General features: G+C 40.0%; 1 protein-coding gene across 2 annotated transcripts in view; it reads right to left on the bottom strand.

Moving 5' to 3' along the window:
- The window catches only part of UNC13B (unc-13 homolog B (C. elegans)), a 252,964-nt gene that overhangs the window by 182,998 nt on the left and 43,997 nt on the right, over positions 1-25,969 (bottom strand). For both annotated transcript variants that reach the window (XM_011980107.1, XM_011980108.1), the window contains exon 2: positions 401-430. In XM_011980107.1, the coding sequence (XP_011835497.1) occupies positions 401-430 (30 nt within the window). The remainder of the gene's footprint in view (positions 1-400; positions 431-25,969) is intronic.

Here is a 25,969-nt window from a genome sequence, read left to right as displayed (position 1 = left end):
GACGAGTTAATGGTTGCAGCAAACCAACATGGCACATGTATACCTATGTAACAAACCTGCACGTTGTGCACATGTACCCTAGAACTTAAAGTATAAAAAAAATTTTTTTCCACTAATTGTCAATATTTATCCTTTTATACTATTTCAGACTTTTTTCTGAGAAAAAGTCAGAAAAGGTATATCAAAACCTCTAAATATATAATTATTATTGAGAAGTAGAATTGGGTTAGCCAAGAGGTAAGAAAACTAATTTTTCACTAGATTAATGATTTCATGAATTAATTTAGTGAAGTAATGAATTAAATTACTGAATTTGATCAATGAATTAATAACTTTTTTAAACTGCTTTGAAATAACAGCAAATACAAGAGGAAAAGACATAATAGAAGGCTGGCCTTACCTGGTGAACCCTGGAATTTGGCCCTTTTAACTGCAAGAGAAAAAAGAGGATACCATGAAGAATGTTTCCAAGTTCATTTTACTTAAGCAACATTTATTAGGCATTATGTACCAATGTTCAAGTTAGGTTTAGATTCTTAAATCTAAAACTGGAGAAAAAAAGCTGAGACTTCCGATTAAAGCTTGAAAGGCAGAGAGTCAGATGAGCCCTTAAAAGTCTATCTAATCTCATATCCAATGCAAAAATCTCTGTTCCAGGTTCCTAACAACAAGGTGGAGAGATCTAAGTTACTCCTGTGGAGGCAGCCAGTTTCATGTGAGGTGTCTTCTGAAGGTTTAAGTTACAAATGTTCCTTATTTAAAACCCATGACCTTACACCTGTGCTTTGCCAGGGGCTCTTGGGCCTTTGACCACAGACTGAAGGCTGCACTGTCAGCTTCTCTACTTTTGAGGTTTTGGAACTTGGACTGGCTTCCTGGCTCCTCGGTTTGCAGATGGCCTAGTGTGGGCCACCTTGTGATGATATGAGTCAATTCTCCTAAAAAACTCTCCTTCACACACACACACACACACACACACATCAATTCTCCTAAAAAACTCTCCTTCACACACACACACACACACATCAATTCTCCTAAAAAACTCTCCTTCATACACACACACACACACACACACACACACATATATATATCTCCTATCAGTTCTGTCCCTTTAGAGAACCTTGACTAATACAGGTTCTTTCTGGGGCAGGGGGAACCTTGTAATCTACCAAGGCAGTGGTATTTCAAGCTTGAGCATACATTAAAATCACCTGAGGGGTGTTAAAGCACAGAATGCTGGGCCACATCACCTTGGTTTCTAGACTCAGTGGAGTGCAGCAGGACCTGTGAAACTGTATTTCTAACAAGTTCCCATGTGATGTTACTGGCATTTACTGGCTAAAGAACCAGGATGCTGGTAAACATTCTACAGTCTGCAGGACAGTTCTCCAGAGCAAAACCTAGCTTATCCTGCCACCAGTGCCACCCATCACTGCATGCCACCTGGAGGTCTAGAGACTAGCCTATCAAGCCTGCTGCCACCACTAAAAGCCACACATGCTGCTGAGTGGTGCAAGGACTGACACACCACTGCTACCACCGTCAACTACTCACACGTCACCCAGGGGATCCAAGGAGCCATCCACTTGGTCGGCCACTGGCACTGCCAGCACCCAAGCATACCACCTGGAGGCCCAAGGGAGCCCAAAGACTGGCATTCCTAAAATGCCACTGCTACTACTGATTCCAGAGGACCAGCCCATCTGGCATATCAGTCCCCAGCAAAGTCTTGTCACAGCCTCCACTAACAATTGCAGCCTACACCACTGAAGAGCCAGGAAACTAGTCTGAATAAAAGTGAAGAAATCATACAGAGACTACACTACTGCACCCACCCAGAAAGCCAAAGCACCTTCTCCCAGCAACAATATAGATACATCTACAGAAAAAAAAGCCTTTCCCTAAAAAAGCCAATCCATAACATTAAAAGAAGGAATTATTACAACACATACACAAATATCAATATAAGAAGAAAAGAAACATTCAGCTGGGCATGGTGGCTCACACCTGTAATCCCAGCACTTTGGGAGGCCAAGGTGGGTGGATCACTTAAGGAGTTCGAGACCATCCTGGCCAACATGGGAAACCCCATCTCTACTAAAAATACAAAAATTAGCTGGGTGTAGTGGCGCATGCCTGTCATCCTAGCTACTTGGGAGGCTGGGGTGAGAGACTCGCTTGAGCCCGGGAGGCAGAGGTTGAAGTGAGCTGAGATAGCACCACTGCACTCCAGCCTGGGTGACACAGTGAGACCTGTCTCAAAACAACAACAACAATAAAAAACAAGAACACAAGAAACCTGGGCTCTTCTTGTCTTTCTCCAGTTCTTAGAGGAAAGGCTTTCAGCTTTTCCCCATTCAGGAGGATGTAAGCCATGGGTTTGTCACATATGGTCTTTACTATGTTGAGGTATGTTCCTTTAATGTGTAATTTTTTTAGAGTTTTTTTTTTTTATGATGAAGGGATGCTGAATTTTATCAAATGCCTTCTCTATGTCTATTGAGATGATCTTACAGTTTTTGTCCTTCATTCTGTTGAGGTGATGTATCGTATTTATTGATTTGTATATGTGGAACCATCATTGCATCCCTGGGATAAATCCCACTTGATCATGGTATATTATCTTTTTGATATATTACTTGATTTGGTTTGCTAGTATTTTGTTGACGATTTTTGCATCTATGTTTATCAGAAGTATTTGCCTGTAGTTTTTTTTTTTTTTTTTTTTTTTTTTTTTTTTTTTTTTTTTGCTCTGCCATTGTCTGGCTTAGTAGAAATGTCCCACTTTCACGACTCTCATTCAACTTAGTACTGGGAGTCCTAGCCAAAGCAATCAGGCAAGAGAAAGAAATCCAAGGCAACCACACTGGAAAAGAGGAAGCCAAATTGTCCCTCTTTGCACATGACATGATCTTATATATAGAAAAACCTAAAGACTCCAATGTGTGTTTTTAACTCTTAGATCTGATCAATAAATTCAGTGAAGTTGAAGAATACAAAATCAACTACAAAAATCAGTAATAATAACTAGCTGAAAAATAAATCAAAAAAGTAATCACATTTACAATTGTTACAAAAAATATTCAATACCTGGGAATAAATTTAACCAAGGGTGAAAGACCTCTACAACAAAAATGACAAAACACTGATGACAGAAATTGAAGAGAACACAAACAAATGGAAAAACATACTATGCAAATAGGTTCTAAGAATATTGTTAAAATGACTGTATTATCCAAAGCAATCTACAGATTAAATGTAATCCCTATCAAAATACCAATGCTATTCTTCACATAAATAGAAACAACAATCCTAAAATTCATATAAACCACAAAAGACCCTGGATAGCCAAAGTAATGCTGAGTAAAATGGACAAAGCTGGAGGTATCATGCTATCTGACTTCAAAATACACCATAAAGCTATAGTAACCAAAACAGGTTACTACTGGTATAAAAACTGAGACACAAGCCAATGGAATAGAATAGAGAACCCAGAAATAAATCCATGTATTTACAGCCAACTGATTTTTCAACACAAGTACCAGAAAAACACAGAGGAAAGAATAATATCTTCAATAAATGGTGTTAGGAAAGCTGAATATTACAGAAGAATGAAACTGGGCACCTATCACAAAAATCAACTCAAAATGAATTCGAGAGTTAAACATAAGACCCAAAACATTAAAACTACTAGAAGAAAACATAAGGGAAACACTTTAGGGCATTAGTCTGGGCAAAGATTTTATGGCTAAGACTTCAAATGCATAGAAATAAATAAAAATAGGCAAATGGGACCTTATAAAACTAAAAAGCCTTTGCACAGCAAAAGTAACAATCAATAAAGAGACAACCTACAGAATGGGAGATAATATTTGCAAACTATTCATCCAACAAAGGACTAATATGCAGAATATATAAGGAACTCAAATCAAGAGCAAAAAAAAAAATCCCATTAAAAAGTGGACAAAGGATCTGAAGAGACATTTCTCAAAAGAATGGCCAACAATATATATGAAAAAACTGCTCAGAGTACTAATCATCAGGAAAATTGAAATCAAAACCACAGTGAGCTATCATCTCACCCCAATTAGAATGGCTATCACCAAAACCACAAAATATAACATATGCTGGCATGAATGGAGAGAAAAGAGAACTCCCATACACTGTGGACAGGAATGTAAATTAGTACAGCCCTTATGGAAACCAGTATGGAGGTTTCCCAAAAAAACTAAAAACAGGCCGGGCGCAGTGGCTCAAGCCTGTAATCCCAGCACTTTGGGAGGCCGAGACGGGTGGATCACGAGGTCAGGATATCAAGGCCATCCTGGCTAACACGGTGAAACCCCATCTCTACTAAAAAATACAAAGAACTAGCTGGACGAGGTTGCAGGCGCCTGTAGTCCCAGCTACACAGGAGGCTGAGGCAGGAGAATGGCGTGAACCCGGGAGGCGGAGCTTGCAGTGAGCTGAGATCCGGCCACTGCACTCCAGCCCAGGCGACAAAGCGAGACTCCCTCTCAAAAAAAAAAAAAACCACTAAAAACAGAACTACCACGTGATCCAGCAATCCCATTACTGGATATTTATCCAAAGGAAAGGATGTCAGTATATCAAAGGGATATTAGCATCCCCATGTTTACTGCAGCACTATTCATGATAGCCAAGATATAGAATCAACCTAAGTGTCGATCAACAAATGAATGAAGAAAATTTGGTATATACACACAATGGAATACTATTCAACCATTAAAAAAAGAATGAAACCCTGTCATTTGCAGCAACATGGATGGAACTGGACAGCATCATGTTAAGTGAAATAAGCTAGGCATAGAAAGACAAATTTTGCATGTTCTCACTCATGTGAGAGCTAAAATAAAGGAGATCTCCTAGAGGCAGAGAGTAGAATGATGGCTACCAGATGCTGGGAAGGGGGAGAAGGGCGGTGAAGAGAGGTTGGTTAATGCGTACATACAGTCATATTGAAGGAATACGTTGTAGTGTGTGATCACAGACTGGGGTGATTATAGTTATCAATAATTTGCATATTTCAAAATAGCTAGAAGAAAAGATTTGAAATGTTCCCAACACAAAGAAGTGATAAATATTTTAGGTGATGGATATCCTAAATACCCTGGGTTGAGCATTATACATTGTATGCAGGTACAGAAATATCACATGTACCTCATAAATATGTACAGTTATTATGTATCCAAAAAATGGCCTTCCCATCTGGCCCCCAAAAGATGGTATAGAAGCATGAACCATCTTATCCTTCTCTGAGTATTTATATCTTGCTTGACTCCCATGTGCACATGTGCATGTAATAACAATATTTATATGTATTTTTTCCTGTTTAAAAAATGCTATTTACAACAGCATCCTCCCAAAATATTAAATTATTGGAATAGATTTAACAGAAGAAATGTAAGGCCTGTAAGTTAAAAACTACAAACACTGAGGAGAGAAATCAAAGAACTAACTAAATGAAGAGATATACCATGGTCAATGTTTGGAAGACTCACTATTGTTAAAATGACAATTCTCCCCATATTAATCTACATATTCAAGACAAACCCAATCAAAATTCTAGCAGACATTTTTTTTAGATACTGACAAGCTGGTTTTAAAATTTATATGAAAACGCAAAGGAACAGAAGAGCCAAAAAACATTTTGGGGGAAAAAGGATGTTGTAGTAATTTTATTACCTGATCTCAAGTTATATTATAAAGATACAGGAATTAAGACAGTGTGGTAGTGGCATAAAAAGACATAATGATCAATGAAAGAAAATAGAAAGTTCAGAAACAGACCCACACACATATGGGTCAACTGATTTTCAACAAAATTGTCAAGGCAATTCAACTGAGGGAAAAGATAATCTTTTTAACAATGGTACTGAAAAATTTGATATTCATATGCAAGTGCATATACATATTTGCTTATTTTATCCTTACTATACACAATATGCAAAACTTGAAATGAGGAATAGGAATAGAACTAAATGTGAGAGATACAACTATCAAATATCTGGAAGAAGACATAGGAGAAAACCTCAGTGACCCTGGGTTAGATTTCTTAAATTGTATGCAAAATGCATGAAGTTTAAAAGAAAAAAAATTGTACAAACTAGTGCTATGATTTGAATGTGCTATGATCTGAATACCCCATGACAATCAAAACGAAAATGGACTAATGGGATCACATCAAGTTAAATATCTTCAGCACAGCAAAGGAAACAATCAACAAAGTGAAGAAACAACCAACAGAATGGGAAAAAGTAATTTGCAAACTATTCTTCTGACAAGTGATTAATAACCAGAATATATAAGGAGCTCAAACAAGTCAATAGGAAAAAAATCTAATAATCCAATTTAAAAACAGACAAAAGACTTGAATAGATATTTCTCAAAACAAGATGGACAGGCCAGGCATGGTGGCTCATGCCTGTAATCCCAGCACTATGAGAGGCCGAGGAAGGTGGATTGCTTGAGCTCAGGAATTCCAGACCAGCCTGGGCAATGTGGTGAAACCTCGTCTCTACCAAAAATACACAAAATTAGCCGGGTGAAGTGGCATGCACCTGTGGTCCCAGCTACTCAGGAGGCTGACATGGGAGGATCACTTGAGACTGGGAGGCAGAGGTTGCAGTGAGCTGAATTTGCTCCACTGCACTCCAGCCTGGGTGACAGAGTAAGATTCTGTCTCAAAATAAATAAATAAATAAAAATTTAAAAGACAGACACACAAATGGCAAACAAGTACATGAAAAGGTGTTAAACATCAATGATCATCAGTGAAATGCAAATCAAAACTACAATGAGGTATCATCTCACCCCAGTTAAAATGGCTTTTACCCAAAAGACAAGCAATAAGAAATGCTGGCAAAGATGTGGAGAAAGGGAACCCTTGCACATGGTTGGTAGGAATATAATTATTAGAGCCACTATAGAGAATAGTTGGAGGTTTCTCAAAAGACTAAAAATAGACCTACCATATGATCCAGCAATACCAATGCTAGGTATATACCCCAAAAAAGGAAATCAGTAAATCTGCACTCCCACATTTACTGAAGCACCATTTAACAATAGCCAAGATTTGGAAGCAACTTAAGTGTTCATAACAAAAATGTGCTATATATACACAATGGAGTACTATTCAGCCGTAAAAAAGAATGACATCCTGTCACTTGCAACAACATGGATGGAACTGGAGGTCATTGTGTTATGTGAACTACACCAGGCACAGAAAGACAAACTTCACATGTTCTCGCTTATTTGTGGGAGCTAAAAATTAAAACTATTGAACTCATGGAAACAGCAGAACTACCGATAACAGAAGCTACTGGAAAGAGTAGTTGGAGGGGAAGTGGGGATGATTAATGGGTATAAAAATATAGTTAGAATAAATAAGATCTAGTATGTGACAGCACAACACAGGGACTACAGTCAATAATAATTTATTGTACATTTTAAAATAACTAAAAGTATATAATTAGATTGTTTGTTAAACAAATAAAGGATAAATGGTTGAGGTGATAGATACCCCATTTACCCTGATGTGACAAAGCACTGTATACTTCTATCAAAATATCTCATGTACCCTATAAGTATATACAAGTATTATGTACCCTAAAATTAAAAATTAAAGAATACAAAGGGGAGAACGAATAAAAATATATGTTCAAATTTGCTTATACCTGCATAAACAAACTCTGCTAAAGACAAAACTAGTAATGATGAGTTATTTATACAAAAAGACAAAATTAAGCCCTTACCTCATGCTAACACAATTATGAATTATAAATGGATTAAATATCTAAATGTGACACTAAAGCTTTAAAACATTCAAAAAAATAAGAGAATGAATATCTGCACGACAGACAAATAGACAAATACACACATTTTAGAATAATAATCATCCTAAAAGGAAGGAATGCACACCAACTTTGAGAGTGACTACAACTTGGGAGAGATTGAGACAATAAAGAAAATTTCAACTTTATCCACTGTATGCTATTTTTTAAAATCTTGATTAATGTAACAAATCATTAACATTTGTTAAATCAAGGTGGCAAGTACATGAGTATGCAATATATTATTCTCTGTTCTTTTTAATAAGTTTGAAAATTTAAAGAAAACAATGTCTTCACTTTTTTTTTTTTTTTTGGAGACAGGGTCTTACTCTGTCACCCAGGCTGGCATGCAGTGGTACAATCATGGCTCACTGCAGCCTTGACCGCCAGGGTTCAAGCAATCCTCCCGCCTTAGCCTCCCAAGTAGCTAGGACCACAGGTGTATGACACCACACCTGGCTAATTTACTACATCTTAATGTCTTAATTTAATACTTAATTTAGGAGAGCTAAATAATTAAACATGAGGCCAAGGTACATAAGAAAGCGGCAGCCTTTTATTGCAAATATGCACACACTCTCAGGCGAGGTTCTCCAGTCCTCAGGTATGGGGCCAGGGAAGTCACGCTGGCCTCTGCCGGAGGCGGACCTTTATGCATTAGTACTGGAAGCTGGGGGGCGGGGGAGGGCGGGATAAGGGCGTGATGGGGGCGTCTCCGTAGGCCTGGCCGGGTAAGTTTCGGTTTTCTCAGATCGACGTCACATGGCGCATGCTTGGTTGGTCTGCACTTTCCCGGGTGCGGGAAAGTTGGTGATGAAGAACCCGGAAGCAACAGGAACTGTGCCATCTTGTTCATCTTCCTCCATCTTGTCCCTTCTCCCTCACCCAAACACTTAATATTCAAATACCCACTGTTAGAAAACAATTTTTGTCTATACCTTACTGTTTATACACTGGTTTTCTACAAATGTAGCAAGGTACTGAAACTGGTGTGCTATCTGCCAGCCATGAGTCAAATGGCTTCTCCTAATGGTGAAAGCAGGGAACAACCAGGGCAAAGGCTCTGCACTCAAGGGACCAAAGAAGGGACCTCTATCTGGTACCACTAGCCACTCTGCTGCCAATGAGGTTTCTCCCCAATGTCGAGTGTACAGAAATCTAAGGCCATCAGCCTAACACACACTAAATATATTTGTTCTGTAGAATTTTTTTAATTTAACCATGAAGAAAAATCTAAACTCTCCTCCAGATTTTGATTCTCACTCAGTTCCCTGACGCTATGAAAAATAAACACAAATACTGGCTGGGCACGGTGGCTCACACCTGTAATCCCAGCACTTTGGGAGGCTGAGGCAGGCATATTACCTGAGGTCGGGAGTTTGAGGCCAGCCTGACCAATGTGGGGAAAAGAAAAGGAAGATCAGACTGTTACTGTGTCTATATAGAAAGAAGTAGACATAAGAGACTCCATTTTGTTCTGTATTTGAGATGCTGTTAATCTGTGACCCTACCCCCAACCTTGTCCTTGCAAGAGACATGTGCTGTGGTGACTCAAGGTTTAACGGATTTTGGGCTGTGCAGGGTATGCTTTGTTAAACAAGTGCCTGAAGGCAGTATGCTTGTGAAAAGTCATCACCATTCTCTTAATCTCAAGTACCCAGGGACACGTACAATGCCAAAGGTCGCAGGGACCTCTGCCTAGGAAAGCTAGGTATTGTCCAAGGTTTCTCCCCATGTGATAGTCTGAAATATGGCCTCCTGGGAAGGGAAAGACCCGATCATCCCCTAGCCTGACACCCGTGAAGGGTCTATGCTGAGGAGGACTAGTGTAAGAGGAAAGAAGCCTCTTGGCAGTTGAGATAGAGAAAAGCGTCTGTCTCCTGCCCGTCCCTGGGCAATGGAACATCTCGGTGTAAAACCCGATTGTATGTTCTGTTTACTGAGAAAGGAGAAAACCTCCTTAGGGCAAAAGGTGGGACTTGCTAGCGCAATGCTGCTCTTTATGCACTAAAAAGGTTTATGGAGATGTTTCCATATGCATATCAAGGCACAGCACTTTTCCTTAAACTTATGTCACAGAGATCTTTATTCATATGTCTTACTGCTGACCTTCTCCCTGTGATGATCCTATTATCCTACCACATCCCTTTTTCTAAGATGGTAAAGATAATTATCAATAAATACTAAGGGAACTCAGAGATGGGAGCCGGCATGGGTCCTCTGTATGCTGAGCACCGGTCCCCTGGGCCCACTTTTTTTTTCTCTATACTCTCTCTCTGTGTCTCATTTCTTTTCTCAAAAGTCTCTCGTTCTACCTAACGAGAAACACCCACAGGTGTGGAGGGATAGGCCATCCCTTCAGACCAACATGGAGAAACCCCGTCTCTACTAAAAATACAAAATTAGCCAGGCGTGGTGGTGCATGCCTGTAATCCCAGCTACTCAGGAGACTGAGATAGGAGAATCACTTGAACCTGGGAAGCGGAGGCTGCAGTGAGCCAAGATCATACCATTGCACTCCAGCCTGGGCAACAAAAGCAAACCTCCGTTTCAAAAAAAAAAAAAAAAAAGAAAGAAAGAAAAAGAAGAACAAAACAAACACGAACATTAACTCTGTACATTTCTAAACTGACCACTTAACCAGACGTGGTGGCTCACGCCTATAATCCCAATACTTTCCAAGGTCAAGGTGGGAGAACTCCTTCAGGCCAGGAGCCTGAGATGAGCCTGGGAAACATAGTGAGGCCCTGTCTCTACAAATAAATAAATAAATAAATATTAATTAATTTTTAAAAAATAAACAAATAAATAAAAATGGAGCCTGGGAGGCAGAGGTGGCAGTGAGCCTTGATCACGCCACTGCACTCTAGTCTAGGTGACAGAGCCAGACTCTCTCTCAAAATTAATAAATAAATGTATTGAGCTGTATGAATCAGATCAGCTTGGACACCCATATGTCCTTTTTCACAGGTGACCTTCTAACAGATCTAGACTCACACAAATAAGAGTTTTGAAGAGTCAAATTAAAATAATAATAATAAAATAATAATAGTAGCTGCCTGTCAACTACAATCCTATGTTGCTTCTTGCCATCCCATGAAGTATATTTTTCACTGATAAGTCTTCTAGTCTTCTAGTGTGTGGACATGTTACCGTTTTCGTTACTTCTTTGGCCTTGGCTCTTAGGACTAGAAATCATCTATTTCAGAGAAAACCTGGTAAGAGAAAGAGCCTATCTCACAATATATAACAGAAAGTAAAAATGCCAGATACTCATTGCCCAGACTCCCTTACAGATTATAATTTTTTCTTTCTTTCCATACTTAAAATCTTTTTTTTTTTTTTTTGAGGATCTCGCTGTGTCACCCAGGCTGAAGCGCAGTGGTGCAAACACAGCTCACTGCAGCCTCCACCTCCAGGGCTCAGGCTCCTGAGTAGCTAAGACTAAGTACCTGCCACCACGCCTGGCTAATTTTTTTATTTTTTATAGAAACAAGGTTTCATTATATTACTCAGGCTGGTCTCAAACTTTCAAGCTCAAGTGATCCTCCCTTCTCAGCCTCCGAAAGTGCTGGGATTACAGGTATGAGCCACTGCACCCAGCCTTAACTATTTTCTGATCTTATTGCATAGGCTAGGACTGTCTGTAAACTATTGAATGTAAGTAATGATAGTAGGCATCCTTGTATTGTTCCTGACTTTAAAGAAAATACTTTCAATAAATCAATATTGACTATGATGTTTGCTATGTTTCTTTAAAGCTTATTTTGAAATAATCAGAGAGAGTTGCAAAAATAGTACAGAGAGGTCCTACGAACCCTTCACCTAGTTCCCACCAATAGTTAAGTCTTACATAACTATAGTACAATATCAAAAAGAAAAAACCTGATGTATGTGCATAGTGTCTGTGCTATTTACCACATATGTAGACCCATGTTACTATTGCCACAATCAAGATGTAAAATATTCCACCACGAAGATCTCCCGCCTGCTACCACTTTATAGTCATACCCACACCCTCCCTCATCATCCCGAACCACTGGAACCATTAATCTGTTCTCCATCTCCATCATTTTGTCATTTGCAAAATATTATACACATAGAATCATACAGAATATGACCTTATGAGATTGGTTTTTTTCCCACTCAGCATAATGCCAAGTTGTTGAATGTGTGTCACTCACGTAGTTGGATTATGTTTTTATATCCACTCTGCCAATTATCTTTAAATTTTTGTGTTTAGACTATTTACATTTAACGTAATTATTAAAATATTAGGGCTTAAGTCTGACATTTTATTTTCCGCTTTCTTTTCCTTGCCTTCCTGTGGATTAAATATTTTTCAAATTTCTAGTTTATCTATCATTAATAGCGGCTAACGGGAGTTAGTAAAGGGGAGGAGCCATGGTCTTTCCATGGCATGTGGCTAGAGTAGAGTGGTTATTGTCCAAAAGTTTCTGTCTTGCTAGGTTTCCTCTTTCCCCATCTTTTTTTTTTTTTTTTTTTTTTTTTTAAGAAGGAGTCTGGCTCTGTGGCCCAGACTGGAGTACAGTGGCCGGATCTCAGCTCTCTGCAAGCTCCGCCTTCCAGGTTTACGCCATTCTCCTGCCTCAGCCTCCCGAGTAGCTGGGAACACAGACGCCCGCCACCTCGCCCGGCTAGTTTTTTTTTTTGTATTTTTTAGTAGAGACGGGGTTTCACCGTGTAGGCCAGGATGGTCTCGATCTCCTGACCTCGTGATCCGCCCGTCTCGGCCTCCCAAAGTGCTGGGATTACAGGCTTGAGCCACCGCGCCCGGCCTTTCCCCATCTTTTAAAGAGAAAAGTCTGTTCTTGGCTTTCTTGGGGTGTATATTCCCATTGTCATTTCTGACTAAGTTGCCAGTTGATCCAACACCCATGATATATGAGGCAAACAAACAAGCAAGCAAGCCCAGGGAACTCACTGCTATGTCATTCCATGGGTTGTGAAACCCCTAGCTGGTCTGTCGTCTTCTCTTTACCTTTCAAACTCTTCTTGTGTTTGTTTTACGTACAGTGTCCAGGGTTTTGAGCTATACTTAGCAGGAGCAATACAGAACAATCCATCCTGGTCCAGAAAAGAAAGCTCCCTTTTGAATTTACCATGAATTTTTATCATGAATGCTGACTGAATTTTATCAAATGCTTTTTCTGCATCTGTTGAGATGATCCCAGGATGTTTCCTCTTTAGTCTGTTAATGTTATGGATTTTAGATGATTAATAGATGCATTAACAGATTTTCAGATGATAAACCACTCTTACTCCTAAAATCAACTTAACTTGATAATGCTGTATTATTGGTTTATATAAAGCTAGATACATTTTAACAATGTCTTTAAGACTTTTGGTCCTTTATTTAGGCTTGAAAATGGCCTTAGTATTTCTTTACAAAAATATTATTGTCTGGTGATAGTAATATTAAATTACTATCATCATAAAATAAGTTAGGTAAAGTTCCCTCTATTACTATTAAAACTCAGGCTCACAGACACCAGGAATCAGAAGATGCTAACAGGCAAATGCTGACTTTAGCACCTGCTCATCTGTTTTCTTATTGTTTCTGGCCTTCCAAGAATTCAACTATGTAGGAAAAAAATTGTTTCATTTTGTCCCTGTCAACAGTGTATTCAGGTGTACTAGAATGAGAATAGTCTCCTCAGAAAACTAGCTTGTCATAGTCCAGAAAATAAAAACCCTACCCTTGAAATTATTACATCTGAATTTTAACTAAACCACATCTCTAAATTCTTCCCAGAAAAAAAAAACACAACCTTAGACTACTTTAACTACAATCTCTACTTTCTGCTTTACATCCTATTGTTGTCAGGAACTTTATTTTCATCTTGCTTGTAAAACTGTAATATATTAGACACAATTAAAATTACAGTAGTTTTATAAAGTATATTTATTTATCTTTTGGTTTGTTTTTGCGACAGTCTCACGCTGTCACCCAGGCTGGAGTACAGTGGTGAGATCATGGCTAACTGCAGTCTTGACCTCCTGGGCTCAAATAATCCTCCCACCTCAGACTCCCCAGTAGCTGGGATTACAGGCGTGTGCCACCACACCTAGCTAATATTTAAAATTTTTTGTAGAAACAGGGTCTCACTATGTTGCCCAGGCTGGTCTCAAACTCTTGATCTCAAGCTATCCTCCCACCCTAGCCTTCCAAAGTGTTGGGATGATAGGCATGAGCCACCGTTAAAGTACATTTATTTACATTTACTCATGTTTAACAACTGTTTTACTCAATAGTCTTTCTTGTATCTCAATCCTTCCTTCTCATTTCAATTTCCCTCTTCCAGAAGCAACTGTGATAGACTGTTCAAAATTTTTCACTTATTCAACAAATACTTACTAAATGCCTACTACGTGTCAAGGATTGTTCAAGTTACTAGAGATAGAGCAGTGGAGAAACAAAAATCCCTTTCGTCATTGAGCTTACATTCTCACATTTTTGTCTGAAATGTCTATTTTACTTTCAATTTTGAATAATTTAGCTAGTAAAAAATTTCTAGATAGACAGTAATTTCTCTCAGGATCTCTATTGTTACTATTACAGTCTTAAATCAATCTGTCATTCCTTTGTGGATAATCTGTCTTTTCTTCTAATTAACTTTACGAAGTCCAGTCATTTCTCATTAAATATTGCCTCTCCTCTCTTTTCCTTTTTCTCTCCCTAAAGAACTTCTATTAACTATGTTGGACTTTCTCATTTTATCTGCAATGTCACTCAGCCTCTCTCTTTCTCCCTCTGTTATATAATGGGCAATTTCTTTCTAGTATACATTCAAAAATTCAGTAATACTCTTAACTTGTTTAACTTTTCCCTTGAGTTTTTAACTTTAATGACATTTTTTCTATTAGTATTTTTTCTTTTTAGTTCTTTTCCAAATATACCTAGGTTTTTTTTGTTTTGTTTTGTTGTTGTTTGTTTGTCTGTTTTGAGACAGAGTCTTGTTCTGTTGCCTAGGCTGGAGTACAGTGGTGTGATCTCTACTCACTGCAACCGCTGCCTCCTAGGTTCAAGTGATTCTCCTGCCTCAGCCTCCTCAGTAGCTGGGATTACAGGCATGCACCACCACGCCCAGTTAATTTTTGTATTTTTAGAAGAAAGGGGGTTTTATTGTGTTGGTCAGGCTGGTCACGAACTACTGACCTCAGGTGATTCACCCATCTCCACCTCCCGAAGTGCTGAGATTATATGCATCAGCCACCGTGCCCAGCTCGTCCTTTTTCTAAATATAGTATCCTTACGTTTTCAATTCCTTTTTAAACGTCTATAATCATTTCATACTCATTTTGATTTATATGCAGCTGGCTATCACCAATTAATGAAGGTCTGATTATGTTCTATGTCATGTATCATGGCACTCTGGTTGATTTTTTTTTTTGTAGGTTTTATAATTTTGCATTATGAACTCATATAAAGTATAGCTCTATCCACAGAAATTTGTGTAACCTGATGTGAGAGTGTGGCCCAAAGTTGTTTTCTAGCTTTGGACTGTCTTTTTGGGGTAGCTTCTTGGCTTAGGGATTGCTGAACCATGTAAATCAAACAAATTTGAATCTCAGACTTTCATAAGAACAAGTCTATGGTTATGAATACTCAAGTCAGACATTTTTTCCCCCATCCACCCAGAACTCAGACTACAATGAATAAACTTGCTTTTCATCTTCCCGTGAATATCTTCTAGACCAGGCTTTAACTGAGCATATGACCCTTTGAGAATCCTAGCTTTATGGAAACAAGGATCTTATTTTCAGCTATCTGACTCATTACCTTGTCTCTTGTCACCAGGAAGCCATTATAACCTATGTCTTTATGGTAAGAATGCCTTTGCTGCCTTATGTATTAGGTCAGGCTGCCTTAATAAGACAACATAGATTGAATGGCTTAAACAACAAGAATTTACTTCTCGCAGTTCTGGGGGCCGTAAAGTCCAAGATCAAGATGCCAGCCCATTTTGTCCCTCAGTAAGGGCTCATACTTCCTGGCTTGCAGATGGCTGCCCTCTCACTGTGTCCCGATACCAGATGCAGGGGAGACAGGGAAAGGAGTACAAAAGGCCTGGTGCTGTTCTTATAAGGGTACTAACTCCATCATGAAGGCCCTACCCTCATGATCTCATCTAAACCAAATGACCTCCAAAAGGCCTCATCTACAAATACCATAACATTGGGAGCTGGGGCTTCAACATAGGGATGTGGTGGAGGGCATCACAATTCAGTCCAGCTTATGAAGAGAAGTGAATTTATACATACCACTTAGGGCACTGCCCTGGAACACAGCACTCAATATATAGTGTGTTATTTCCATTTAACTTAACCTATACAGCCACTAGAAAAGGTGGGTACTATCATTTCCCCATTTTGCAGGTGAGAAACCTGGAATGCAAAGAGGCCTTACCCAAGGTCCCACAGCTCAAGGTCTGGAACTCAAATCTAGGTGTAACAGCATAAATTAGCTGGGCTATTTCTTAGGGGGTGGGAGGCTATTCCACTAGGAGTAACAGGTCATTAACAACTGCTCCTCCACCATCTCCCATGTTCTTAAAGCATTAGTTCTTTAATTCTTTTCCATTTTAGCCCACAGGAGAGCTGCCTTACTTCCTTGGGAGCTAAATTATATCCTTGATGGGATATTTAATATATTTGGTTAGTATCTCTAAGCTTTTGCAGTACAAGGATTTGAGGTCATGTAGTTTATAATATTCTGCCTTTCATGCTTTCATATCTCATGTGGCTTTATTCTTAACTATTTTATTTTTTTGAGACAAAGTTTCACTGTGTCACCCAGGATGGAGAGCAGTGGCACAATCTCAGCTCACTGCAATCTCCACCTCCTGGGTTGAAGCGATTTTTGTGCCTCAGCCTCCTGAGTGGCTGGGACTATAGGCACACACAAAAAATTAAAAATAATTTTTGTATTTTTAGTGGAGACAGGTTTTCACCATGTTGGCGAGGCTAGTCTCCAACTCCTAGCCTCAAGTGATCCGCTAGCCTCCGCCTCCCAAAGTGCTGGGATTACAGGCGTGAGCCAGCATGCCTGGCCTATTCTTAGATATTTTATACTTCTGTGCTACTGTGGATGGGATATTTTTTTTCTCTTACTTTTTGTGACAACTTATTACTAATGCATAGAAGTTATTCTTACAGATTGCTCTGATTACCTCAGGGTCTAACTTCATGCAAAAGTGAAGCAGTCTTCCAACTAAGCTCAGGTTTTTTAGTACATGTTAGCTCAGATATTTTTATCCAAAGTATACAGATAAGGTTTTAACTCAGAATAGCTATACTCAAAGCTCTTAATTTATTTCCATTACAGAAAGTACATTACTGGCTGGGTACAGTGGCTGATGCCTGTAATCCCCCCACTTGAGAGGCCAAGGCAGAAGGATCACTTGAGCCCCGGAGTTCAAGGCCAGCCTGGGCAACATAGTGCAGCCTCAACCTCCCAGGCTCAAGCCATCCTTCCACCTCAGCCTCTGGAGTAGCTGGGACTTCAGACATGCACTACCACACCCAGCCAAAATTTAATAAAATAAACTTTTTATTACAATCTTTAATAATACTGCTCTACAATGAGTTTTATGATAAACTGTAATGATGAAGGACAGAGAAACACACATTCTCATACACTGCAGGTAAACGTGTAATTTGGAAGTCTCTAGGGAGGGCAATTTAGCAGAATCTATCAAAAGTCCTAAAAAGCACTGACCTGTGCTCTCCCAGTACTACTACTCACATTGCTATACTTGCACATTTGCAAAAAATAAAGATACTCATTGTAATCTATTTGGCAATAGTAAAATGTTAGAATCAGCCTAAATATTCAATAGAAGATGAGTAGATAAGTTAAAATACACCTACATAATGACATACTATGCAATAAAAATAAGGCAGATTTACGAGTACCCACATGGAATAATTTCCAAAATACATTAATGTGAAAACACAAATCATACAGACTTAAGACCTGACACACACACACATGATAAAAGGTGTGCATAGGATGCTACCACTTACATTTTCCGAAGTGAAGACAGGCACACATATGCTTATAAGATAAAAACTCTAGAAGAACATATAAAGAACCTTGTTTCAGTACATGCCTCTCTCCAAGGACAACTGAGAGGAAGACATGAGAAGATTTACTTTTCACTGTATATCCTTTATTCTTGCTTAAAATTATCATGTGAATATATTATGTGTTTAAAACATAAATAGGATGCTGACTTAAAATATTTCAGCTTAAAATGACTTTTATATTTGCCACACAAAACTGCCAAAAACAATTTTAAAACTTCTCCCAAGCACAGTATTGCACTCCTGTAGTCCCAGCTACTTGGAAGGCTGAGGCAGGAGGATTCATTGAGCCCAGGAGTCAGTATAGCCTAAGCAACATAGAGAGACTCCATCTCTTCAAACAAACAAACAAACAAACAAAACACTTCTATGGGGCATTGCAAGATTTCTGCAACAATGACCACTAACAAGAGTCCATCAAAGGTAAGTTTATACGCCAGATGCAGTGGCTCACAGCTGTAATCCTGGTGCTTTGGGAGGCCAGTGTGGGCAGATCACTTGAGGTCAGGAGTTCAACACCAGCCTGGCCAACATGGTAAAACCCCATCTCTACTACAAATACAAAAATTAGCCAGGCATGGTGGCACATGCCTGTAGTCCCAGCTACTCGAGAGGCTAAGGCATGAGAATCGCTTGAACCCAGGAAGCAGAGGCTGCAGTGAGCTGAGATCGTGCCACTACACTCCAGCCTGGGTGACAGAGTAAGACTCTGTCTCAAAAAAAAAAAAGATAAGTTTGTAAAACAAGGAATGGTTTACAATAATTTCAAATGTCAGCCCCACGAGTAGGAATAAGTCAAACAGTGTAGCAGTGCCAGTAAATAAAACTTTCTGTGATGATGAAGGAATTCTGTGTCTGCACTGTCAACTATAGTACCCACCAGATTTATGTGGCTAATGAGTATGTGAAATGTGGCTAGTGTAACCGAGAAAATGAATTTTTAAATTCATTTAATTTTAACAAATTTACATTTAAATACCCACATGTAGCTAGTGAAAACTATACTGGACAGGAAACTATATACAAATTGAGTTGAGGAAATGGTAAGCAAGTGTGCATGGATATAAGTCAATTGCTCAAAATATGGAATAAGGTCAACTTTAAACATTTATTAGGAAGTACTTGTTCTTGAAATGCATAAGGTAACCAAATGCTTTTTAGAGGAAAAAAAAAAAATTTTTTTTTTAGCAACTGAGTTTTTCTTTGTTGCCCAAGCTGGTCTTGAACTCCTGGGCTCAAGCGATCCACCCACCTTGGCCTCCCAAAGTGGTGAGATTACAGGCATGAGCCACCATGACTGGCTGAGAAAACTGTTCTTATTGCCGTGTGCTTAAAGGAAGGGTAAGGTACCTAAGGAAAGTATTAGTCCACTAGAAGGGAAAGATAACACTAAAAAGAAGGTTTTCTTACTGTTAGCTCAAATGTTAGTCTGGGAATAATTAAATAAGTAACAAAATTTGTCATGTAAATGGAAATAGAATGAAGAATGATGTAGGGAAAAGAAGCGGGTAGAAAAGGGAATAAAAACAACAGCAATGTATAGAACTGCCAAGTTTTCTCAAGATTCCTCATTTGGCTGGGCATGTGGCCCATGCCTAAAATCCCAACACTTTGGAAGGCCGAGGTAGGTGGATCACTTGAAGTCAGGAGTTCAAGACCAGCCGGGCCAACATGGTGAAACCCCATCTCTACTAAAAATGCAAAAATTAGCCGGGTGTGGTGGTGCATACCTGTAACTCCAGCTGTTCCTGAGGCTGAGGCAGGAGAACTGCTTGAATCTGGGAGGTGGAGGCTGCAGTGAGCCAAAATCACACCACTGCACTCCAACCTGGGCGACAGAGTAAGACTCTATTTAGAAAATAATAATAATAACTAAAGTGGAAGGGAGGCTGGGCATGGTAGCTCATGCCTGTAATCCCAGCACTTTGGGAGACTGAGGCAGGCAGATCACTTGAGGTCAGGAGATCAAGACCAGCTTGGCCAACATGGTAAAACCCCGTCTCTACTAAAAATACAAAAATTAGCCGGATACGGTGGTATATGTCCATAATCCCAGCTACTCGGGAGGCTGAGGCAGGAGAATCGTTTGAACCCATGAGGCGGAGACTGCAGTGAGCCAAGTTTGCACCACTGCACTCCAGCCTGGGTAATGCAACAAGACCCTGTCTCAAATAAACAAACAAACAAAGTAAAGTATAATGTCAGGGAGACATACTGTTAAGTGAGAAAGTTATAGATAATTTGCATCATTTTGTGAAATACGACACTTTTATTAATCGCAAGGTGGATAAACAGTGAGAAACAGATTTTGTAAGAGAATTCCAAGTAGTAAAGTCAGTAAGGATCATAAATTGGAAAGTCAACAAAAAGCAACAAAAATATTCCTTGAAACTATCAGTGATATGGTTTGGATTTGTGTACCCACCCAAATCTCATGTCTAATTGCAATCCCCATTGTTGGAGGTGGGGCATGGTGGGAGGTGACTGGATCATGGGGGTGGAGTTCTCATGAAAGCTTTAGCCTTTAGCACCATCCCCTTGGTGCCATTCTGGTGATGGCAAGTGAGTGAGGAGTTATGAAATCTGGTTGTTTTAAAAGTGTGTAGCACCTCCCAACTCTTGCTCTTGCTCCTGCCATGTAAGATGTGTCTGCTTCCCTTTCACCTTCCACCATGATTATAAGTTTCCTGGGGCTTCCCCAGAAGCAGAAGTGCCACCATGCTTCCTGTACAGCCTGCAGAACTGTGAGCCAATTACACCTCTTTTCTTTATAAATTACCCAGTCTCAGGTATTTCTTTATAGCAGTACGAGAACAGACTAATACACAGAGTAAGAGTCTAAAGAGTATGAAAGGGCAGATCTATTTCAGATTGTGCCCCCTCCCTAGTTGCATTTTATTATATGAATTCCAAGGAGTAACTGAATGTTCCAAGAAGGGTATTATTTCATCTCAAAATTAGATGGGTGCCTTATTAAAATGGAATAAACATTTATAAAATGGAATAAAACAGAATAAAGAACAAACAGCAGGGATGGCAGGTACACTTGCAGGAGTCTTGTTCCAGAAAGGGGAGTTTACAAATTGGCAAAGTGACACCCTATTTTATCCACAGACTTAAAAACGACAGTTATCTATGGGCTGACAGAGATATCCAAGACATATTTTAAGTAAAAATGCATAATACATTTTGTAAAAGCAAACCAAAAACCTCAAATCACATACAAAAATTAACTTAAAAATGTATCAAAGACCTAACTATAATAGCTGAAAGTATACAAACTCTTGCAATGGTTTCTTAGCTATAATGATGAAGACACAAGCAACAAAAGAAAAAATATGTAGATAAATTAGGCTTCATCAAAATTAAAACTTTTGCACTTTAAAAGATACTATTAAGAAAGAGAAAAGCACAGAATGGGAGACAATGCTTGCAAATAATATATCTAATAAAAGTTTTGTATCTAGCATATATATAAAGAACTCATACGATTCAATAAAAAGACAAATAATCCAATTTTTAAATGGGCAAAGTATCTGAATAAATATTTCCCCAAAGAAGATATACAAATGGCCAATGAGGCCGGACATAGTGGCTTACACCTGTAATCCCAGCACTTTGGGTGGCCTAGGCAGGAGGATCACTTGGGCCCAGGAGTTTGTGACTAGCCTGGGTAACACAGGGAGATCCCCATCTCCACCAAAAAAAAAAAAAAAAAAAAATTCCTATGAACTCTGCAGAGAAGAAACTTTTTTTTTTTTTTTTTTTTGAGGAGTCTCACTCTGTCACCCAGGCTGGAGTGCAGTGGCACGATCTCGGCTCACTATAAACTCCGCCTCCTGGGTTCAAGTGATTCCCCTGCTTCAGCCCCCCGAGTAGATGGGACTACAGGTGTGCACCACCACACCGGCTAATTATTGTACTTTTAGTAGAGACGGGGTTTCACCATGTTGGCCAGGCTGGTCTTGATCTCTTGACCTCATGATCTGCCCGCCTCGGCCTCCCAAAGTGCTGGGATTACAGGTGTAAGCCACTGCGCCGCGCCCAGCCTACGCTATGGTATTACTCAGCCATTAAAAAGAATGACATACTGATACATACCACCATATGGATGAACCCTAAAACATTACGCTAAGTGAAAAAAGCCAGTCACAAGAACCATAAATTATATGATACCTTTTATATGATATATCCAAAACTGGAAAATCCATAGAGACAGAAGACAGATTAGTGGTTACCAGGGGATAGAGGGAGAGGGAGCAATTATTTAATGTGTATGGGTATTTTTCTTGGGATGAAAAAATTTTGGAAGTAGAGAGACACAGTAATTGCACTACACTGTGAACATACTAAAAGCCACTGAACTGCACACTTTCAAATAGTTAATTGTGTGTTATGTGAATATCACCTCAATTTTTAATTTTTTGTAATTTTTATTTTTGAGACAGGGTCTCCCTCTGTCGCCCACTCAAGCCTGGACAACAGAGGGAGTGGCACAATCTCAGCTCACTGCAACCTCTGCCTCCCAGGCTTAGTGATCTTCCTACCTCCCAGCCTCCAAGTAGCTGGGACTAGAGGCATGCGCCACTATGCCCAGCTAATTTTTGCATTTTTTTTTTTGAGATGGGGGTTTCACCATGTTGTCCAACCTGGTCTCAAACTCCTGGGCTCAAGCAATCCATCCACCTTAGCCTCCCAAAGTACTGAGATTACAAGCATGAGTCACTGTGCCTAGCCTAACCTCAAGTCTTTAAAAGTCTACACAAAATCTTATACACAAGTGTTCATACCAGCATTATTCATTACAGTCCAAAAGTGGAAACAACCCAAATGTCCATCAACTGATGAATGAATAAACAAATTATAGTATACCCATACAATAGAATATTATTCAGGCATAAAAAGGAACAATGTACTGATGCACACTACAACTTGGATGAACCTAAAAAACGTTATGTTAAGTGAAAGAAAGCAGCTACAAAAGACTACATATTGTATTATTCCATTCATAAAAAATGTCCAGAATGGGTAATTCTACAAAGACACAAAGCAGATTCGTGGTTTCCTAGTTGGAGGAACCTCCCTAGTGGGAGGTTGGAGAAAATGGAAATGATTGCTAGTGGGTAAGAGGTTTCTTTTTTACAGTGATAATAATATTCTAAAATTTATTGTGGTGACAGTTACACAACTCTATGAATACATTAAAAACCACTGGATTGGCCGGGCACGGTGGCTCAAGCCTGTAATCCCAGCACTTTGGGAGGCCGAGACGGGCGGATCATGAGGTCAGGAGATCGAGACCATCCTGGCTAACATGGTGAAACCCCAGCTCTACTAAAAAATACAAAAAACTAGCCAGGCGAGGTGGCGGGCACCTGTAGTCCCAGCTACTCGGGAGGCTGAGGCAGGAGAATGGCGCAAACCCGGGAGGCGGAGCTTGCAGAGAGCTGAGATCTGGCCACTGCACTCCAGCCCGGGCGACAGAGTGAGACTCAATCTCAAAAAAAAAAAAAAAAAAAAAACCACTGGATTTATACTTTAAAGGGAAGAATTGCATGGTATGTAAACTACACCTCAATAAAGCTATTTTTTTAAATTTAAACCAAATGGGCATGTATATATGTGTGTGTGTTCGCGTGTGTGTATTAGTCCATTCTTACATTGCCATAAATACCTGAAACTTGGTGATTTATTTTTAAAAAGAGGTTTAATTGGCTCACAGTTCCACAGGCTGTACAGGAAGCACAGCTGGGGAAAGCCTCAGGAAACTTACAATCAAGGTAGAAGGTGAAGGCAGATATAGCACTTTACATGGCCAGAGCAGGAGGAAGAGAGTGAGGGGTGAAGTGTTACACACTTTTAAATAACCAGATCTCATGGGAACTATCACAAGAATAGCACCAAGGGATGGTGCTAACCCATTCATTATCCATTACCTCCCATTAGGCCCCACCTCCAACACTAGGGATTACAATTCAACATGAGATTTGTGGGAGGCATAGAGGCAAACCATATAATTCTGCCCCTGGCCTCTCCAAATCTCATGTCCTTCTCACATTGCAAAATACAATCATGCCTTCCCAACAGTCTCCCAAAGTCTTAAAACATTCCAGCATTAACTCAAAGGTCCAAAATCCAAAGTGTCATCTGAGACAAGGCAAGTCCCTTCCAGCTATGAGACTGTAAAATCAAATATGTTAGTTACTTTCAAGATACAATGGGGGTACAGGCATTGGGTAAATACTCCGCTTTGAAAGGAAGAAATTGGGCAAAAGAAAAGGGTGATAGGCCTTATGCGAGTCCCAAACCCAGTAGGCAGTCATTAAATCTTAAATCTCCAAAATAATCTCCTTTGACTCCACGCCTCACATCCAGGGCACACTGATGCAAGGAGTGGGCTCCCAAGGCCTTGGGCAGTTCCAAACCTTTTCAGGGTTCAGCCTTCAGAGTTACACTCACAGGCTGGTGTTGAATGCCTGTGGCTTTTCCAGGCACAGTGTGCAAGTTGCCAGTGGATCTACCATTCTAGGGTCTCGAGGACAGTGGCCCTCTTCTCACAGCTCCACTAGGCAGTGCTCCAGTGTAGACTCTGTGTGGGGGCTCCCACCCCACATTTCCACTCTGCACTGCCCTAGTAGAGGTTCTCTGTGAGGGCTCGACCCCTGCAGTAGGCTTCTGCCTGGACATCCAGGCTTTTCCATACATCCTCTGAAATCCAGATGGAGGCTCCCAAGCCTCAACTCCTACACTCTGTGCATCCACAGGCTTAACACCACATGGAAACTACCAAGGCTTACAGTTTACACACTCTGAAGCAACAGCCCAAGCTGTACCTGGGCCCTTTTGAGCCCAGCTGGAGCTGGAGATGCCAGGATGCAGGTAGCAGTGTTCCAAGGCTGTGCAGTGCAGCAAGGCCCTGGGCCTGGCCCAGGAAACCATTCTTCCTTCCTAGGCCTCTGGGCCTGTGATGGGAGAGGCTGCCACAAAGTTCTCTGAAATGCCTTCAAGGCCTTTTCCCCATTGTCTTGAAAATTAGCACTTGGCTCCTCTTTACTTAGGCAGATTTCTGTAGCCTGATTGAATTCCTCCACTGAAAATGGGGTTTTTCTTTTCTACCACATGGCTAGGCTGCAAATTTCCCAAACTTTTATGCTCTGCTTCCCTTTTAAATAAGTTCCAGTTTCAGGTCATTTCCTTGCTAATGCATATGATTGCAGGCTGTTAGAAGCAGCCAGGCAACATCTTGAACATTCTGCTGCTTAGAAATTTCTTCCACCACATACCCTAAATCATCTCTCTCAAGTTCGAAGTTCCACAGATCCCTAGGGCAGAGACACAATGCCTCCAACCTCTTTGCTAACACATAACAAAACTGACTTTGCTCCAGTTCCCAATAAGTTCCTCATCTCCATTTGAGAACTCCTCAGCCTGGCCTTCACTGTCCATATCACTATCAACATTTTGGTCACAACAATTTAATAAGTCTCTAAGATGTTCCAATTTTTCCCTCATCTTCCTGTCTTCTTCTGAGCCCTCCACACTCGTCCAACCTCTGCCCATTACCCAGTTCCAAAGTCACTGTCACATTTTCAGGTATCTTTATAGCAATGCTTTACTCCTTGATACCAATTTTCTGTTTTAGTCTGTTCTCATACTGCTATAAAGAAACACCTGAGACTACATACTGTATAAAGAAAAGAGATTTAATCAGCCCACAGTTCTGCAGGCTGTACAGGAAGCATGACAGCATCTGCTTCAGGAAACTTATGATCATGGCAGAAGGCCAAGGAGAAGCAGGCACATATTACATGGCCAGAGCAAGAGGAACAGAGAATGGGAGAAGATACCACACACCTTGAAAAAATAAGATCTCCAGAGAACTTACTTACTCACTAACAGAAGAAAAGCACCAAGGGGATGGTGCTGACCTATTCATGAGAACTCTGCTCCCATGATCCAATCACCTACCACCAGGCTCCACCTCCAAAACTGGGGATTACAATTTG

Source organism: Mandrillus leucophaeus, unplaced genomic scaffold (genome assembly GCF_000951045.1).
Source record: "Mandrillus leucophaeus isolate KB7577 unplaced genomic scaffold, Mleu.le_1.0 Scaffold208, whole genome shotgun sequence".
Taxonomy (NCBI): Eukaryota; Metazoa; Chordata; class Mammalia; order Primates; family Cercopithecidae; genus Mandrillus; species Mandrillus leucophaeus.
The sequence above is the reverse complement of the archived record's forward strand: the minus strand, read 5'-3'. Positions and strand labels throughout refer to the sequence as shown.